The following is a 20,797-nucleotide window of genomic DNA, read 5'->3' on the forward strand; positions in this document are numbered from 1 at the left end:
CATACAATACGATGATTTTAGCGTGAGTTTCCTAGTAACCCAATCAATGAAGGGGTTATGTTGCTGTAACCAAGGTACACCTAATATGGCTCCAAAATTAGGGGTGTCAATCAAGTCAAAACTGATCTTTTCAGTGTGCCCGTTATCACAGGTCATGAGTAATTCAGGGGTATGGTACGTCACCAGGCCTGAGGATAGTTCTGATCCGTCCACTGCTCAAACTTTTTCGGGTTGGGGTTTTGGTATGAAATCAATACCACAAGACTTGGCTAGGGTTATGTCTAGGAAGTTTCCTGTGGCCCCAGAACCCACCATGATAGACAAGGACTTCCTATGTTGAGAGGACAGGAGGAGCACTACAGGGATTGTCAGATGTTTTGGGATTGGGGAGAAGGTATTGGCCAAGAACTGTGAGACCTGAAAGAGAGAGGGACTTGGAAGAGTGGTCTCAATGCCTTCCAAGTCTGTCAGTTTTCCGTCTGCAACACCGAGATTGTTTTACTCATGGAAGTCTTTTGTCCTGTTCTAGGCTTGACAGGACAGTCTTTGGCATAATGCCCTCCTTTCCCACAATACAAAGATTCAGTTTTCTGCGTTTGTCTCTTTCTTCTTGTGTCAACGGCCCTCGTATCCCTCCGATCTACATAGGCTCGCTGGTATCTTTTATTTCTTTCTTTTCAATCCTGGGGACCTGGAGACGGGGATATTCCACCTTTATTTTTTCCCCTTTACGTTCCTGCAACCGATGTTCCAGTTTAACCACCAGATCTATGAAAGACGCACAGTCTTCCGGGGGGTCAACTATTTGAGGCAAAATGTCTTTTAATTCGTCCCTTAACCTTCTTTAAAACAATGACGTTCTTTTGGCTTCGGACCATTGCGTTTCAGTGACTAATCTATTGAACGTAGTTATGTATGTTAATAAGTCTTTAGACCCTTGCTTGAGCCCTAGAAGTTCGTTGTCACTAGCCTGCATATACGAATGCCTAACAAACAGGCGTTTCATACTGTCTTTGGACTGCGCTAAATCGTAAAGCATGGGGTCATCATTCTCTACTAAGGGAACAGCCCACAGAGCCGCATTCCCCGTCAAGTATGATATAATGAAAGCCACCTTAGCAGCGTCGTCAGGGAAAGATGCTGCCCTGCTCAGAAACTGCAAATTACATTGGTTCATGAATACAGCATATTTGTTGCTGTCTCCAGAGAACCTTTCGGGCAAGGCTAACGGGGTTTGTGGTGAGGTTACTACTGTGACATTCACAGGGGTGGATGTCGTGTTCTCTACAGGAGAGGGGCCTGAGAAGGAGGGACCATGAAAGCGGGCGGGCTGTATATAACTCTTCTTGTATATGGAACTACTCTCTGATTCTAGAGGTTTCTGACTTCTTAATATATCTAGTTCTAAGACCAGGCGTTGGTTTTCGGTCTTTACTTCTCTAAGTTCTGCCTATGGTTAACTACTGCAGCAGCGAGTTCAGCCATGGAAGGTTCTGACGTCACAGGGACTGTAGCACCTTGCAAGAGTGCATCAAAAGAAGCACCTCTGTCCAATCTTCGCTCGGGGGATTAAGTATACATGGGCTTGGCTTTCTGTCAGGACCATGGGGTGTCTCTAACACCTGCAATCCTCAGGAGCGAAGATACGATCTCACCTCTCCCATAGGGTACAGTCAGCCCCCACACATAGAGCAACGGGAATGCTTAAACGTACCCCTAGGGAGTGATGAGACAACTCAGAACCTCCAGGGAGAAGACACAACGTTGTTCGGTCACAGGAAGGGAACCCAGGTGAATAGACTGCAGGGTATAAAGGAGAGAAGCAGAAGGTAAATCAGAAGGCAACAATATAGCACTAAAAGTGTACACTCTATTCGCTTAACTATCCCGTGTCTGATTGTGTGTGGTCTCTCACTCACCTGGTACTAAGATGGAGGTCCGTATAACATGAGAAGTTGCCGTCCAAAATAATAAGGGGAAGTAAACACCCTTGCAGGATCACTAGCTCTCACTCCGGGCAACAAGGGTAGGAAAGAAACAGCCTCAGCTTCTGGAAAGAATGTTCTCTGTTCAGCACAATCAGTAAATATCTGTTTGGTTTCTGGCTGAAGTAGAGATTTCCCAATCAACAAAGAGGTTTCCTTATTTCTGGATCTTAAGGATTAATGTTGGAGTGGTAAGTGCAGTCAGTGCTTCCGAGCGCTGGCGAAGGAAAGGAAAATAAAAGAAAATCTTTTTCTTGCAGCTAGTTTCAGAGTTCCGGCGTTTTATGAAGCGGGATAATTGAAGCCAGCAGGGAAGCAATTATCTCCGCAGGGCAGACGCTTTTAGAGGTCCGGGAGAACGTGCCCAAGTAAACAAGTAATCTGTTTTCTCACCGTTCCGGGTGGCGCGTTCCTAGCGCCAGGAAGGATAACGATCCAAAAGTAAAGTGTTGTTTCTCACCGCACCGGGTGAATTGTCTTTTGGTAGGGAAGGAGAACGTTTTTGAAGCACAGTGTGAATATTTTCTCACAAGGGTATTTCAGGTTGGCGCTTCCTCGCGCATGGGACGGGTGTGCACCAAGTGAACTATTACGAGCCCCCTCTGGCGCGCAGTTCAACAGAGACGACCAAGCTTTCAGGGAGTCGCGATGATTCAGAACAGGCAGGTTCCAACGGTAGTAAGAAGCCAAGCAATTAGTGTTATGGGCGGGTCTCATTTTAAACAGAGGGTCAGTTGATACCTCCTCAAGGAGCGTGGGATCACACACAATCTAGTCACCCACCCAGATGCATTGTGGTACTAGTAGTGTAGCGGGATTGTGAACCTTATACTAAGTGCAGGAGGCTAGGCGTGTAACACCCCATCCCCAGAGCTGATGAGCTCATAGATCGGCTAGGGGCTGCCAACTACCTCAGCATGTTTGATTTAACGTATGGGTACTGGCAGATCGCCTTGACCGATGGGGCCAAAGAGAGGTCAGCATTTTCCACCCCTGATGGGCACTACCAGTTCCGGGTTATGCCCTTTGGGATGAAGAATGCCCCTGCCACCTTCCAGAGGTTGGTCAACCAGGTGTTGGTTGGACTGGATTCGTTCAGTGCAGCCTACCTGGATGACATCGCAGTGTTCAGCTCCACTTGGGAAGAACACCTGTGCCACCTCTGGGAAGTGTTGATGGCGCTGCGGAGGGCAGGCCTCACAATCAAGGCGAGTAAGTGCCAGATCGGGCAGGGTTCCGTCGTGTACTTGGGGCACCAGGTTGGGAGCGGCCAGGTGGCGCTCCTTCAACCCAAGATAGAAACCATCCTGAATTGGGAGTCGGCCAAAACCCAGACAGAGGTGAGAGCCTTCCTAGGTCTCACCGGGTACTACAGGAGGTTTGTCAAGGGGTATGGCAACATTGTTGCCCCCTTGACAGCGCTGACTTCTAGGAACCAGCCCAGGAAAGTGATTTGGACTGACACCTGTCAGAAAGCTTTTGAGGCCCTGAAAGCTGCTACGTGCACGGCACCCGTGCTCTTGGCTCCCAACTTCTCCAAAGAGTTTATCATTCAGACAGACGCTTCAGAGCATGGTGTGGGGGCTGTTCTTTCACAGATTAATGAAGAGGGCCTAGATCACCCTGTAGCCTTCCTTAGCAGGAGGTTACTTCCACAGGAACAGAGATGGAGTGCTATTGAGCGTGTGGCATTTGCTGTGGTCTGGGCACTGAAGAAGCTAAGACCCTACCTTTTTGGGTCTCACTTCCGGATTCAGACAGACCACAGGCCCCTCAGATGATTGATGCATATGAGGGGTGAGAATCCAGAGCTGTTGAGGTGGTCCATTTCCCTACAGAGTATGGATTTCACGGTGGAACATCGCCCTGGTACAGATCACGCCAATGCTGACGGTCTGTCCAGATTTTTCCGCCTTAGTGATGAGGAACTCCCTGGGGTAGGGTAGTTCCCCCCACTTTTCAGCTGGAGGGGACACGTGTTAGACCTGGCACCTTGGCGTGAGTCTCCCTTCCACTTTTTTGTCGCTGTGCCTCATGTGTTTTTATGGTGTTGGCCGCTCAGAGCACTGTGCCACTGCCAACCAGTGCCACAGTGCAAGTGCTCCCTATGTAAAATGTATATATTGGTTGGATTCCATGATTGGCCTATTTGATTTACTATCAGACCCCAGTAAAGTGCACCAGGAGTGCTAGGGCGTGTTGTGCCACCCACAAAAGCGGCCTGGTAAAATGTGTCTAGGTCTGCCATGGCAGAACCTGCGTGCATTCTGGTACTGACATGCTGACTGGACAAGTGCACACACTTGCCAGTCCCTAAACCTTCCCTTAACTTCATGTTAGTCATCCCTATGGTAGGCCCAAGGGCAGGGTGCATTGTAAGCATAAGGTAGGACAAGCTCTGATGTGTGTGGCATGTCCTAATAGTGAATTACAGCCATTTTCGTTTTTCACTATTGTAAGGCTACCCTGTTCTCATAGGCCAGAATGGGCTCTTAAGATTGTTACATCCTATGATCCTAACAGACCTAGGGAACGTGGAGAAAGTCGAGTTTAGTATGCCTGTACTCAGAATAATAAGGTACATCTTTTAGTAAGGTTTATTTTAATATTCTGCGTTTGCAAATGCCACTTTTAGAAAGTTGGCCTTTGCTTGCCTAACCATTTCAGCCCGCCTCTGCGTGATGTGTATCTGCTGTCTGGCTTGTGTGAGTGACAGGGCTGGGGAAACCCAGATAGGCAGGGCTAGGTAGCCTGGTGGTGAATAGGAAGATTGGCAGGTAGATGGGTGGGAGGAGTACCCCTGGACTCTGAATAGGGATGTGCTCTGCCACCACAATGCTGGCTCCGCCCCCTGTGGAGCATCTGATGACTCTGCCCTGCACCCTGAAAGAAGAAGCCTGCATCGCATCAACAAAGTGCTCCAGAACTGGACTGAACTAGGCAAGGGCCCCCCTGGCCTGAGAGAACAAAAGATTTGTGGTATAAATGTAGGAGCCCTGCTCCTAAGAAACTAGATCCTGTCCTGCCAAGAAGAAACCTCTGTCCGACCTGAAGGAACTGGAAAAGCTGCATGGAGGAGTACTGTCCCTGACCTGGGGGATTGGCCTGCAGTGGTTGCCTTGCTGCTGAAGAAGAGGAAGAAAAGACTCAAGAAACTTTTATTTGACTTGTACTGAGAGATCTCCAAGGGCTTGTGAGTGAGCTTGCCCCCTGAACGAAGTCCCAGGACCAGTGGACTTCACCGCCGTGAGATCGCCTTGGAAAACGGACCGTTTTCCCCGCATCTTTGACTCGAACTGCTGCGTACGTCTCGCTGATTGCAGCGTACCCCCTGAAAGCTGGTATCCCGCTGTCCGGCCCGAACAAAGCGTCTGAGGCCCCTCTACGAGCCGTAGCTTGCACCGCAAAGGAAGGTATCGTCCGGCCTGAGCAACGCGACTAACAGGCCCCTACGAGCCGTAGCTCGCACCGTAATGGAAGGACTGCGAACCGTACTTGCTTCTATCCCCTATGAACCGTACTGCCCAGCGTACGCTCCTTACCCCTGCTTTGGATAGGCTGCGGTGTGTACGGTAGTCACGTACGTCTCCCCTGTGCGGAGTGTACTGTTCGCTTGTATCCAGCGCTTCGAATCAAGATTACCGATCTCATGGTACGGCGCGAACGCCGCGCCGAACATTGAAAGCACCGTACCTACGCACCGTCCCCTGAAGCCCTGCACGCCCAATGTCATACGTACCGTAGTACGCACCGCACCAGGAGGACAACGCACCGTACATCGCGCTTGATGTCAGCGCAGCATCCGTGATGAACTCACCAAAAGATAAAGGTACTGTGCCTGTTCGCACCGTAGGGTGTACGCTTCATCCCGAAGCGCCTACAGTGCGTGTGAGACCCGTTCCCAAGCCGTTTTTGCCGCGTACGAAGCGTACGGACAGGAACGAAGCGCACAGAACTTTAAAACTACGCTAAAACCAAGAACTCTTTGTCTAATAAGTATTGTGGACCGTTTAAACGTTATCTGGTCTTGTGCTAAGCCTAAACTATATATATAAAGTGTTATTTTTTATATATCCCAGTGTGGAGTCCTTTTGTGGGGTTGTCACTGAGTTACTGTGTGTGTGTTCACAAATGCTTAACCTAAATGCTCTGAGATAGGCCTTTTCTGCTCACGCCAAACTACCTAGAGGGTGAGCAGGGTTTATTGTTGGAGTGTACCCCCCTACCCTGACTGGAGGAAAGGTTCCCTGCTTGGCACAAGTACCTACCTGTGCCAACCAGAGAACCCGGATTCTAACATTGTCGCAGCTGGCTCTTACTGAGCGCCCACGGTAACGAGCCGTGTGTAGGTAACAGAGAGCAATTTGTGCTATAATGTCAGACTTGTGCCTGTGTGAATTGTGAATAGCCACTGCTTTGTCACGCATGCGTACGATGTAAGGCATCGCACGCATGCGAGACAAAGAGTGCCAATTGATCCACCAATCACATGCCAAACAAGCATTTCTTAATGCAATAGGACGCGTTTTTACGCAAAACCTATTGCATTGGAAATGGGAGGGTGGGGGTCCAGGAAGGCACGAACGGGAGTGGGAGGGGCTGAAGGGGGGGGGGGCAAAAAGTCATGGACTGCGGGAGGGGGCAGGGGGGAGACAGGGGCAAAAATAGTTTTGGAGTAAAGGGGCCAATAGCCAGGGAAGGATATAAATGATAATATGGCTGTCAGGAGGAGGGACTAACAACCTGAAAACGAATCGAAATGCAGCATTTAAGATTGAAGCCAATGAAAAAAATAGACGGAAAGTGGGTGGAGCTTCCCCCAACAATGCTGTATACAGCATCTCTCGATGAGACAGCGCATGCGCTGCCTAGCCGAGACCTAAAAATGAATCATTGCATAAGATTTTAATAGAAAAGTATGAGTGCTTCCTAGTAGAGAGTTGTACTTATAACAGGTAGAGAAACCCTTTCTACATTTATTTCACATCACAGGAAAATATCATTGATATTGGCGCAAAGAAAAGGTATTATTAGTTTTGAATTACAATAACATAAGGAAATTGTTTAAACACTTACGAATGACTACAGAGATGCACTTCTTTTTTAGGCAGATGTCTGTGTGATCAAGCAAATACCATAGCTTGCGGTGCAAGAGACCTAATGATTGAAGTGGGATGACCCTTAGCTTCCTGCTGTATGCTGTGGTTGGTGGGTGCAAAATGTGAATGGCAGCTGAACAAAACAATGGTAAAACAGGGCTAACCCAAAGTCTCTTAATGTATGTGTTAGATCTGACAGCCTTAGGGTGGTCGTCCCCTGAACGTTTTGCATTACTCATCCATTTTTGCTGTTCTCGTTTTTTTTGGACTTAGAACTCTTTGCACTTTACCCCTGTTAACCAGTGCTAAAGTGCACGTGTTGTCCCCTCTAAATATTGAAAAATTGACTTACACCCAAGTGGCACATTTAATTTACTTGTAACCTCCATTACAGTGATACAACATGTACCCAGGACCTGTACATTGAATGCTACTAGTGGGCCTTGAGCGCTTATTGTGCCACCCACGTAAGTAGCCCTTGAACACATGTCTAAGCCCTGCCATTGTAGCCTGTGTGGGCCATTTAAAACTGCTATTTTGACCTGACATAATAAACCTTTTGCCAGACCAAAACCTTCCTTTTTTAATATATGTATCCCACCTCTGGTGTGGGCCCTAAGTCCATAGGGCAGTGTGCAGTGTATTTAAAACGTTGTATATGTACTTTTATTTTATTTTTTCTTCTTTTTTAAAAACATTTTATTGAAAACAACAGAGAGTATATGTACTTTTAACTTTTACATGTCCTGGTAGTGTAAAGCTCTTGAATCAGTTTTTCACTACTGCAAGGCCTGCCTCTCCCATAGGATAACATTGGGTTAACATAACACATTTAATAAATGATAACTTTAAATGGAAGCAGTTCTGAATGTCAAATTTGGTGTCTAAAGAATTGCAATTTAAAGCTGTCTTTAATGGTAAAGTTGGATTTTAAAATACAGTTCTGGAAATGGCACTTTTGGAAAGTTGACCTTTTCATATCCTAGCAATTTGGTGCCTGCATGCTGTGTCGCATGACTAGTTTTAGCTGGAAGTCGATCTTTGTGAATTGCTCCCAGACTGTGAGACATAGGGAAAATAGGTGTTGTCAGGACGGGCCATTTCTGACTTGATGAGAGGGAGGAGCTGTCACCTACTACAAAGGGTTTGACACTAGTTTTTTGTGACCGCAGACCAGCTGGGAACAGGGCAGGGAGGCAAGAAATTCCAAACACTCCTGGAGTAAAAACCTCCAATCAATTAATCAATCAGGGGTTTGTAAAGCACAGCTACTCACTCAAGAGGGTCTCATGACTCTAGGGGGGCTGGAGGCTCCGTTGGGTGCTAGGATCCGCTGAAGAGCCAGGTCTTGAGGACCTTCCTGAACTGGAGCAGTGTAGTGCATTGCCAGAGGTGGAGGGGGAGGTTGTTCCATTTCTTGGCTGCAAGATAGGAGAAGGACTTTCTATCCGTTCTGGTCTTGTTGATGCATGGGGTGGTGGCCAGGGAGAGGTCGGCTGATTGAAGGTTTCTCTTAGGTGCCTGGAAGAAGAGGCAGTTGTTTAGGTATGCTGGTTCGATGTTGTGGAGGGCCTCGTATGCATGTGTGAGGAGCTTGAAGGTTATTCTTCTTTCGATGGGGAGCCAGTGGAGATCATGGAGGTGTTGGGTGATGTGGTTGAGATGGGGGACGTCTAGGTTCAGTCTGGCTGCGGCATTCTGGACGGTCTGCAGCTTGCAGAGGTTTTTTTTGTTGATTACGGCATAGAGGGCGTTGCCGTAGTCCAGTCTGCTAGTGATGAGGGCGTGCGTGACCGTTTTTCTGATTTCAGAGGGGATCCATATGAACCTTTTTTGGGGTACGCAGAGGGTGTTGAAGCAGGCCGAGGATACAGCATTAATCTGGCGGTTTATAGTGAGCGGTGAATCCAGTATGATGCTGAGGGTTCGTGTATGGTCTGTCGGGGTGGGCGGTTTCCGAGGGTGGGGGCCACCAGGTGTCATCCCATGCTGAGGGGGTGGAGCCAAGGATGAGGACTTCTGTTTTCTCTGAGTTGAGTTTCAGGCAGCTCTTCTTCATCCAGGTTGCAACGGCTTTCATCCCTGTTGTGCCTGGTGATGTGGGGTTCCTTGGTGAGGGAGAGGATGAGCTGGGTGTCGTCGGCATAGGAGACGATGTTGAGCCCATGGTTTCTGACGATGGTTGCGAGAGGGGCCATGTAGCTGTTGAAGAGGGTGGGCTGAAGGAGGATCCCTGGGTTACTCTATATCTTGTCTCTGTCGGTTCTGAGAGGTAGGGTGGGAGTCTGACTCGCTGAGTTCTGTCTGTGAAAAATTAGCGTGTGCAGTCGAGGGCCTTTGCATGGATGCCAGCGTCATGGAGACTGGTGGCTAGTTTGCGGTGAGAGACAGTGTCGTAGGTAGCTGAGAGGTCCAGGAGGATGATGGCTGCCGTTTGGCCCTGGTTGAGGAGGGCATGGATGTCATCAGTGGCGATGAGAAGGGCGGTCTCAGTGCTGTGGTTGCTGTGGAATCTGGATTGGGAGATGTCCCGGATGTTGCTGGCTTCAATGAAGTTTGGTAGCTGGGTGTTGATGGCCATTTTGATGACCTTGGCTGCGAATGGAAGCAGTGAGATGAGCCTGAAGTTCTGGAGGTCAGTCTTGTTTGTGGAAGGTTTCTTCAGGAGGGGGTTTACTATGAAGTGCTTCCAGACATCAGGAAATGTGACAGTCTCAGGGGAGCAGTTGATCATCTGGCTTAGTTTGAATGCAATGGTCATGGCAGCCCTATGAAAGATGTGGGAGGGGCAGGGGTCTGAGGGTGCTTTGGAGTGGATGCTCTTCATAGTCTCTAAGGTGCTGTGTGTCGTGGGCAGAGTCCAAGTGAGTAGGGTCTGTTGGACTGCGTCGCTGGGGGTGGGGGCTGAAGCAGTGGAGGTCTTGGTTGTTGAAGTTGTCATAGAGCATCTTAATATTGAGGTGAAAGAAGGAGCTGAGTCTGTTTCAGAGGTCTTGGGAGGGTGGACGTCTGTTGTCCCAAGAACCTTCTCCTACTTCACAGCTGGTACCAGATGTAAATATGAATATTGGACCCGCAGGCCCCACTCTTCAGTACACCTCTGAACCTGTGGAATCCTCAGAAGACCTGCTTTGCTGCTCTGTCAGAAGGACTTCTACTCTTTTTCTCTGCTGCCTTGCCACCCTGCTGCCCTGTTGGACCTCTGCCTTTCTGCCTGAGTAAGATGGACTGGGCCCGCTTCTTGATCCCAGGGCCAGCTTAATGACTCCAATGGCTAGCTGGATGACCTCCACATCAGAGCCTCAGAGACAGAAAAGGCTCAAACCACCTTGAACCTAGAACATGAACTCTGTCTACTGTGAGTCTTACACCCTAAGTAGTGCCACCCCAGTGCTGGACCCTTAAAAGGGAGTCTGAAGGTGCTCTGCCAGCCCAGCCATGGTGCAGTGAGCAGAAGCGAGGCATCTCCTTGCAGCTTCGCTTTAGAACCATCGCAGATACACATATCCAAAGCTGGACTTTGCTGTTTGTGTGTATGTGTGTGTCTGCACAAGTGTATGTGTGTGCATACATGTGTATACGAGTATGTGCATGTGTGTGTGTGTGCACACATGCATTTGTGTGTGTGTGTGTTTTGGATATCTATGGGATGGTTTGATAATGCATTGATGGTCACTGAGAGAAGGCGACCTGGTTGTGAAGCTGATTTTTCTATAAATGTACCTCAATAAGTTACATTGAATTATTCAATATTCTTGGTTACTTACTGCTATTATTTGTTTATTCTGCAAAAAAATCTAATTGATGATATATTTCTTAGGAATTATGCACTTACTCCAAATGCCAGATCCCACCACAGCCAGGACTAGTAGGACACTGAGGAAGACAATTATCCACAGGGCAGGTCTCTGGAAACGGGGAGCTTGTGGGTCAGCTGTAAAATTCAATGAGGAAATATTCCATTAATCATCCTAATAATCCACAATTCTGCACAATTTCTACAACTGTGGTTATATTTTCATGTAATGAAGGTCTGGAGAACTCCAGCTACAGTCAGATATGTTGGGTAACTCATCAATTTGCCACACTTGTATTACCCCTTTTCCATATACTCCCTGATGGTCACAAAGGCTACATTCTCCACTATTGTCAAATGTCTATGGAAATGAGTCAACGGTCTTGCATTTCGCAGATGTAAAAAAACTATATATTCTGAACAATTTCTTTCCAAACATCCAGCCTCTTGTTCAGCGTCATGTTTTAGGAGCTGCACATGAAAACCCATCTGCTGCAGGATTTGTGTATTGTTCATTTCATTGTTCCAGGTTCAAATCTAAACGAGTGCATGTTTTTTTCTAGAGCCCATAGAAAAATAAATAAATATTGTCAGTTATGTGCCAAATGGTCTAAAATATAAATTTTTTGGCCAGTTTTGAGACTAGAGACAATACTCATAACTTAGTCCTGAGTTTGCTTTTCACACCGCCTCAGGCACGAATGGGTTTTGCTCAGAGAAGTGCGCTAAATAACAGAGGACACTTTTTGGGTAAAACTCCAAGATGCTTATTTATGAGCCCTTGCGTCACTTTTACGCCGCCGGTGTGTCACTTTTTGTGATGCACCGGCGGCCTAAATAATGCGGCATGTTGCGCCCTATTTACAAAGTGACGCATCTAGGCAGATGTGTCACTTTATAAACCCTGGGCCACATTATACCTGCTCCAGTTATAATGTATGTAGGGTGGGCGTTCCCCCCCAAAAAGCCTTATAGAATTAGTGCATTGAAATCTATAAGATTACAGTGCACCACTTTAAGGACGCCATTGCGTTAATTTCTTATGCATGCCTCACAGCAGGCGTAAGACTGACACAGGCCATTTCACACGGGGCTTGCCCCATGTGAAAGGAGACATTGCTGGAGTTGCGTCTGTTTTCAGCCTCACCCCAGCAATGCGTCAGTTTTGCGCCAACAGATACGTCAGTAATACTGACGTATCTGTCATTCCTTGCAACATGATGCGTCATACAGGAAATAAGACACTTCCATCATGTCGCAGGGAGGGGGCACTGAGAAGTGACCCATCACTGTTTTAAAGCAGCGATGCGTCACTTCTCATAAATAAGCACCCAAATGCTTTGCAGAATAGAACAGTGGAAAGGTTGCAGTAGTACTTTGATGACTCCTGTTCTAATCTGTGGAACCCGCACACAGGAGTATCTGTGGTCTCGGTATTTGTCCATAGGTTATTACCACATCCAAATAAAGGCCAATGCAGGACAGCTTTTCCTTTGATGACTAAGGGTAATGATATCATTTATAGATGCTGGCTTACAAAAATGTAGAACATTAATATTCAGACAGTATCATTTTAGCCAGTCTGCCCATCTGTGTGTTCCACGTGATGGGTGCAAGGATATCAGTTGGAAATTCGTCAGCACTTTGACATTTTGGCTTTTGTAGTGAACACCAACTTTGTGTGCACATAGCAGAGATCACAAGTGATTGCACAAAAAACAATGCCAGCTTGTCAAGATTTCTGATGGTCATCAATCACCAGAGGTAGAAAATTTAAATGCAGCCTTGTATAACATTTTCTGATCCTCTCACCTTCATCTTTAGAAGAGGGGCCTAGTGAATGACTGGTTTTATCTGCTTTGGGCAGACATTCTGAGGTGTCTGCCAAATATGTATTGTATTTGGTTGCAAACACTTCTTAGTTTTGACAGATATAAGGTACGTATGATTTCCTGGGTGAGGTTAGTGTTATGATATGTGACATGTATTTCTAGACCACATCTCGACAATCTGGGTGTCCTAAAACACTTTGCAGATGCTTTTTAAGTCGTTGGGCACATTGGTTGGCAGAAGTCAAGGTAATGTGTGGGCATTGCATTTGCATGCATTTTGTAAAGTTTAGGGGTAAATTATAGAAGATCCTTGAAATTAGAAGAGACTAGTGTACTGCTAGTAGTGGACTATATTGGAAGGCTATTAATGTGTGTAGAGCATTATGGGTATGCATGTGAGTGACCCCTGCAGAACGTTTTACATGTCAGTATCGCAAGCATTACAGCACAAACTAACAGTGAAACTCTATCAGTCTGAGTCCCAAATCTACCAGTGATTTGCCAAGATGCATGATTGGTAATTTTGCAGGGATTCTGCTCTGGAACAGAACTATGCTTAGAACCATAGAACATCAGTATATAGGGACTGTGGGCCATATGTAGGTGGGCTAATACCGGTCGGTAACGGCCGAAAATCGGTAAATTTCCCGTTACAGACCGATATTTAGCCCTTTGCGATGTAGGAGGCTGGATTTAAGGATTCGGTAATTTACCGATTCGTTATTTTAAGGAATAGGTAAATTACCGAATCCTTAAATCCTATGTAGGGAGCACTCAAGTGTGTGCATTTTTGGTTCAAGGATTTGTTATTTACCACCAACTACAAGTTGGTGGTAAATACCGAATACCTTTTAAAAAGCAATTTTGTGCTTTTTTAAAAGTGCCATGTGGCAGACATACATGCCCTTAGGGCATGTGTGTGCGCCACATGTGCACACATGCACGATTCAGGGGTGCAACAGGGTGTCAATGTGACACCCTGCCACCCTTGAATATGCTCCCCCTATTACCGATTCAGTATTTACTGAATCGGTAATAGTGAATGGCTTCCCATTAGGAATGAATGGGACGGTATTCCTTATTACCAATTCGGTAAATACCGAATTGGTAATAACGAATATTACCGAATCGGTAAAATTTACCGATTGTTTACCTACATTCTATTTACCGATTCTTAAATACCGAATCGGTAAGATTCGGTATTTAGGAATCGGTAAATAGAAATTACCTACATATGGCCCTGTGTCACCATACCACCTCAGTTCCTATGGGTCGAAGTCTGACTAGATATAGTGCCTCACTTGCCCTTCTAATCTTACCAGAGAAACAAGTGAATTGGCACCACAGAACACAATACTCTCGACCGTCTCAGGGATTGCTGTAACAGGACGCACCATTTCACTCTCTCACTTGTACTCATCCACAATAAAATAACCAGGAGACACAAAGAGAATATTTATTTCTACTATTGTGCTCTGAACTGCAGTACACATGGAACTTTTAGAAAACAAATGCATACTAAAAATTGCGTAAGAATGGCTAATAATCCAAATATCATGAAAAGCCCTATCATTTTATAGGAGAAAGGTACCTAAACCCACCTGCCTTGCTAATAAAGCTAAATGGTTATATATCAATGATCTCTGGGATTACTGGCAGACCCCGTACCTTAGCATTCACAGATGGATGTTCTACATCTCAGCAGATTCAGTGCTCTTGGCGCAGAATTTACGTTCCATGTTTGTGTTTGTTCCTCAAGGTCTCATCTATATGATAGGACAAGTCCGTGCATAAACAACATGTGCGTTTCTGTGTTATGTCTAGGTGCTTGTGCCTGGCCAAAAAGAATAACATGCAGCATTGTTATTTGACCTTGTCTATGGTGTTCAGACTAAATCCCAGGACAATAACAGAATGCAAAAACATTTGCAGGTTCCGTGTGAAAGTACAATGTGTCAGAAAAGCAAAACGTGTTTAGATAGTTGCATGTGCGAGGAAATGAGGCCTACAACATGCACAGTTAGGCTAACTTAGGGGAAAGTACAATGGGCCATGCAGGAAACACACAACAGTAACCAATCCAAGTGCCCAAACCTAAGATGAGAGATTGGTGGGAGGGAGAGCACATCCTTAGGGTCTTATTTAGAGCTTGGATGAGGGAAGTTATCAGGACAACATCATCCATCAAGAGGGTCCTATGTGGGAATTGTCTGGATATAACTCTCAGTATCCTTTGTAAATGAGTGCCAGCTTACGTAAGTGTTAACCCCTCTACATTCCTGGGATACAGCATGTGGTACACCCACTCCTCCCCTTCTTCTAGCTGCACTATGAGTACTAGGTGGATGCCCTGCAGGTCTTTCTTCTGGGCCCTGCTAGTCCACACTGTGGAGAAAGGAAGGAAGTAGGGGAGGGATCAGAGGATAGGAAAGAGGAGTCTAGAAGAAAGATCCCTCTTCACAGACTCAATCAGAGCTTCTCAGGAATTCACAATTGTCAGGCTACATAAACAGACAACATCTAAACCATATTTATCACACTTTTTCATTTGAAACTAAAATAATACTTCATAATAGATGTGATGATGCTCACCTTAGCACATGGAAAATGTGGCAGTGCTTGTTCTGCAGATTAACATGTGTAAACACAGAATAAACACTTTCTCCTCAGCTTGTTCCCCATTTAAAGCCATGTTTTTGTAATACGGTGAGCATTCCAGATATGGATTAACGATATTACCACAATTTTCATGGCCTGCTCTGAATAAGTAAATAACTCATTGTGGAAAGCATGTGGCTGTGCACTGCCTATTCCGAAGCCTACTTGTGTAGCACGAGTGTGGGTGCTGTCTGGTAAGAGGGCTCTCCACCCCCATGCTTCCATCCGGGTGGGTGGGCAGGAGTGACTTGCACAAGGAGATAACTATCATACTTCAGTGTAGTGCAGTGAAACACCAATGGAACCAAGTGCAACAGTCTTTGTCCTCTGCTTAATGAATGGTGGACGGTGTTTGCTATTATGTCTTGAAACCACCTTCATTCATCCTATTACATGCTTTACCTTGAGAGAGCAAGGCTTTTTCAAATACTTAAACACCCTCACAAAACCTCATAGCGCTTTAAAGTCTCTACTCCAGGATATATTTGATACTGGGCTTGTTAGGTCTGGTGCTACCCAAGACCTTTTGATTTACTAAATGTATATATTATTTACTCATTGGGGCTTTCAGACACTAGTCTGTTATTGTGTCATTCACATTTTTCTCCACCACTGCAGCACACACCACAGGGTAATAGGTCAGCCCTCTTTAGCCATTGGATAACTATATTGTGAGTAATGGCTCTTTAACAGGGAAAACATCCACACACAAAGTGGTTTCCTTCAGAATAACCATCATTTTTACTCAGGTTAAACCCACCATGTTTCAGTTACAATTGCTTTTAGATCAGTGTACTTCTTTTTATGTGGCTGTGTTTTTAAAACAAACATAAGGTAAAGCCAGTTTCCATGGAATGCGTGTCTGTTATGTGTAGCCCGAGATCAGTGAGCGAAGGACATCCAGGTAAATAAGTGGTCGCTTCACAATTTCTCAGATATGTAGGCTATCTTTAGTAGTCTCTTTCTACTGAATGATGTGTATATATAAATATATATGTTATGAAAAAATATATATATAGGGTCCTCACCCACAAATACCACCCGTGGATTGCTTCATCATCGGACCCTCACCCAAACACTAAACATGAATGGGTGGGCTCAACGCATTTGTAAGCAGAGCTCTTTTTGTTAGGAAAAGATGAGTGTAGGCAGGGAGAATGGGTGAATTAAAATAGCCTCTGAATCCTATTTTGCTGTTTTAAATTTTTGTGGGATCTAGGACTAGATTAAAAAACAATGTGATGCTCCTACGATATAATGCTCCCAAGCATCTAGAAAGTCGGTATGTTTCAGCCACTGTGCTGTTCATAAAGGTCAATCAGCTTTACTCAAGACCTCGATATAACCCTGCTTTAGTAGACCCAGTAGTCAAACATTGATTCAGGGAGACACTACGGGTGCGAGTGGACGCATATTATTGATGAATGTTTGACTACAGGCACCATCCTCCCTTGGCATACCCTCTGATGTCTGTTAAAAAGCAAGTAATCTCTGACCATACCAGGAAACAGTCCTACAAGTATGGTCTGTATGGTTGCATGCATGTTTATTATAACTTGATTGCACACCAAAAAGTAAAAAACCTACTAAAGGAGGGTTATATCGAATAAAACCCTGATTCCATGTGCAGAACTTAATCCATGATCTATGTTCAAGCAGTGTTTGCATAGAGATCAGAATTACGAGTTGTGTGATGAATATCAAACCCTCCCAGTTTTCTCCTGATAAATTCCGGGTGGTCCAACCTGCCAAAATGTATCTGGGAGAAAAGGCTCACAAAAATTCAAACCATGCAGAACTCGGTGTGTTAAATACCGATTCCACAGGTTATGCCTCATTTGCAAGTTTAAAAGTCAGAATAATAAAAAGCTAGACATGTGGTAAGTACTTCACTCTGGCGTGATGTTATTTGCCACATGGTAAATACCTCAGCTTTTCCACCCAACTTTGAGGTGCAGGGTAGACAGGCTCAAAGTTAATTTATTTTTCACAAGCCACCAGGGATATTCCAAATGTCAGCGTTGCCAAACACCAAGGCCCTCCTTACGAGTGACCGATTGTTCTCCGATCCCAGTTCAAACTACTATGTGCACAGGAATTGTGGATGCAAATGAATAGCCCTTTTGAAATACTCTTGTCCATTGGTCTTCCTACCATGCAGTAGAATTAACAAATATCCCTCTGGTTAATTCTGGAAATTTACTGGAGTGCTGCTGTTTTGAAGGTACCCACGCCCAGATACCTCCATGAAATTTGGGGGACTTTTATTCCTTTGATTGCCCTCGAAGCATTATTGCATTTTCCATTCATGGGAGCAACCCTTATATGTATTTCTCTGGATGGACCGGTCACACAAGCTATGTTTGAATACCCACAAACCTATGTGTTTTTTTATATTTTCCATTAATTTTCAATGGTTAGCCACCCTTGCACTCAAGTTTTCCTACGTCTAACCCTAAACATAAAATGACTGAGAACCTGCCATATAGGCTGCACTCATAGATTATTTGCCATCATAGGAGCACTTTACTCTATTTGACACAAAATTTCAATAACATTTATTGATAAACGTTGGGAGATAATACATTTGGAACCAGATTTCTAAACTGTTTTTTCTTTAAAAAATCTCTGATCTCATAATAACATTCCAAAGGCATTAAAGTCATAAAATCAATGTCAATTAAAACGGTAGTCAGTGAAAAAATAAAAAAGGTCTTAGGACCTTATTAAGTTTAAGCGCTGTCATGTTCCTGACCTTTTCTTCCCTGATCAGTGCATATCAATCCTCCATTGAATTGTCCCCTTTTGTGTACGAAGAGGCGTAGAATCTTTAAACTTCTTTTATTTCATCATCCTTACTTATAAAGAGTGTCCTATTTGTTGTTAAATTTCTTTAATATATTTTCTCTCTTTAGGCTTAAGTAGCCTAGCAGCGTTCCCACTATGTCCCTGTCACAGCCCAATGTATTTTCAATATAACGCTCACATAGGACCATCATTTTCATGTCAGAAAAAAGGCTGTGGGCAAGTATTGGCCATGTGATCACGTGAAGACGGGTGGAGGAGACATTGTGATATAGATGTGATTTATTGAACTATTGCGCTGGTGATGGGATAGCTGGCATGGTGTTGGCCTACAGGAATAAGGTTGTCCCATTTGCAGTGCTGAGCTATTTTTATAAGTAGATAGCTAATTAATCTTTATTGACTTGGGCGTGATTTTGAGTTTGGTGGAGAGGGAACTCTATCGCAAAGGAGACAAAGTGCCCTCTCCACTAAACTAAAGGTCTGCCCGACTCATTCAGAGTTGGAGGGATCTTCATCATGTCTGCTCTGTCTCCGCCGTCGACATAAACCTCCAATGACCCTTATGGAGTAAGAGCGGTTGGAGGTTTGACCATGTGTCAGCCAGCCCGATTTAGAGTGGACAAACGTATGGACAGTTTTCACAGTTGTCACTTGAAATTAGGTTCTGCTTTACTTATTCTGCGGGCTCTCTTGTTGTTAGCCATTCTGAAACCTTCGGATTCGAAAGTGAGTATTGTGTAACCAAATCTACTCGCCCGCTGTCAAGTCTGTGGCAATTTTACAACCAACATCTTTAAAAAGATTAATATTAGGACCTGAAATTTTCATTGCTTGATTTCCTTTGATAGTTGTTGAATGGTTTGTGGATTCTCCTCACCATACAACACCTTCTGTCTGAGGGGTGGTGGGTATTAGTTCTTGGGGAAATGGATAAGGGGCTGTGAAAATTGCAAAATGCCCCGCTTGCCATGGAAGTTCCCATGGCGATGGGGCATTGCTCTTTTTATTTTCCAAATATAAATCGAACTTGTTTTTTTTCTTTAGGAAATGTAAAATTAACATTGGAAGTTTGTCGTGCACGGTCATGTTGATGGAGTCTTCTGTTACAATGCTTTGGCAGGAATCCATGTGACATGGTTCCTGCCAATGCTAGAGATGTGAGCTGGGCCGGTGGACATCTCAAAATGTTGTAAGTCAGGACTCCATCAAGGCAACAAAGTACTTTACTACTTCGCCCTGATGGAGTAAAAGCATGTGCGCCGAAGTTTAAATCAGGCCCTTTGTCATCATTGTTACTTTGATAATGGCCCCTAGTAAGAGTGCGATATTTATGTTAAAAATATTACAAATATTTATCCTTTGCTCACTTCAGCAACATTTTTCTAGAGGTTTATATTTAATTACTGTACTTCAGTTACATGAGTATATATAACAAAGAGTAGTCCTGCGCCAACAGGGATCACTTCACTGCCATAAAAACTAACAGTCGGGTTCAAGCAGAAATTGTTCTCAAGATTTAAAGACATACTAGGGTGGTGTTCCCTACAAAGGGAAACTCAAGAGTAGTCTGGTATCCAGAACAAGATTGCTAGTTGCCATAGCCATAAAATACACACCAACAAAGGGGTATGCTTTTGGAAATCCTCTATGAGGAAAACAAAATGATGCTGAGTGTCCATGCAGGTGCAACTTATGTACATATGTTAGAAGAAAGATGGAAGGTGGAAAGAATACGGGAAGTTCTCACCTCTTGGGACATCTTCACATCTATCCTTTGTCTTCCCCGTGAACTGCAGGGCTGTGTATCCCTCCTCCTCCTCTGGTGTCTTTCTCCCCTTGAACTGCAGGGCTGTGTATCCCTCCTCATCCTCTGGTTTCCTTCTCCCTTGGAACTGCAGAGCTGTGTATCCCTCCTCATCCTCTGGTGTCTTTCTCCCCTTGAACTGCAGAGCTGTGTATCCCTCCTCCTCTTCCATTGTAGAACTTATAAAAACTGGACTTCTGAAGAGAGGCTCTGAGCTTGAGCTGTTTCTCGTGCATCTGCTAGGCGGTGCCAATGCTCTCTATACCGTGCACAAGAACTAGAAACCACCAGCACTCAGAAAAGCGGTGTGTTATGGTGAAAAGCTACCACAAACCACTGAACAACTATCGAGGAGCTCAAGCAATGGAGGTTTCAAACTTTAAATCTTCATGTTTTAGATGGTGTTGGGTGTAAAACTGCCAAAGGCCTGACACCAGGTAAGTGGCCTTGGCTACTCAAGACTCCCTTTTATATCAGAATGGTTACAAATGTCTGAAGACAGGAGTGCCGATAGTGTGAGTAATGCAGAGCCTGATTTCGAGATCAGCAGCCATAGAAACTCATAGGATTTCAGAAAGAAGTGCAAAATCTAGAGCAGAATCCACCAGTACATGTTCCTCCACTGGACAGAATATGGACTCTTTCATAACCTTTCATTCAAACATAAATTTGCTTGTATAAAACAAGAATTGAAAACCTTTAGTTATCAGCAGAACATTTAGCATTTTCACACCAAAAAGCAATAACATCTTCCAATGCTTATCAATACATTATTCATTGTAAATGGGAAGTATTACAAATTTGGTGAAGAGGTT

The 20,797-nt window shown here is 44.9% G+C and overlaps 1 protein-coding gene across 1 annotated transcript in view; it reads right to left on the reverse strand.

Moving 5' to 3' along the window:
- Window positions 1-20,154, reverse strand: part of LOC146813018 (killer cell lectin-like receptor subfamily B member 1B allele A) — a 158,856-nt gene extending 138,702 nt beyond the window's left edge. Inside the window, exons 1-2 of the mRNA XM_085620044.1 lie at window positions 19,926-20,154; window positions 10,920-11,018 (exon numbers count right to left, since the gene is read on the reverse strand). Of these exons, the coding sequence (XP_085476170.1) occupies window positions 10,920-11,018; window positions 19,926-20,154 (328 nt within the window). The remainder of the gene's footprint in view (window positions 1-10,919; window positions 11,019-19,925) is intronic.
- Window positions 20,155-20,797: the final 643 nt, after the last annotated feature.

The sequence above is a fragment of the Triturus cristatus genome, chromosome 7 (genome assembly GCF_964204655.1).
Source record: "Triturus cristatus chromosome 7, aTriCri1.1, whole genome shotgun sequence".
NCBI classification, from domain to species: domain Eukaryota; kingdom Metazoa; phylum Chordata; class Amphibia; order Caudata; family Salamandridae; genus Triturus; species Triturus cristatus.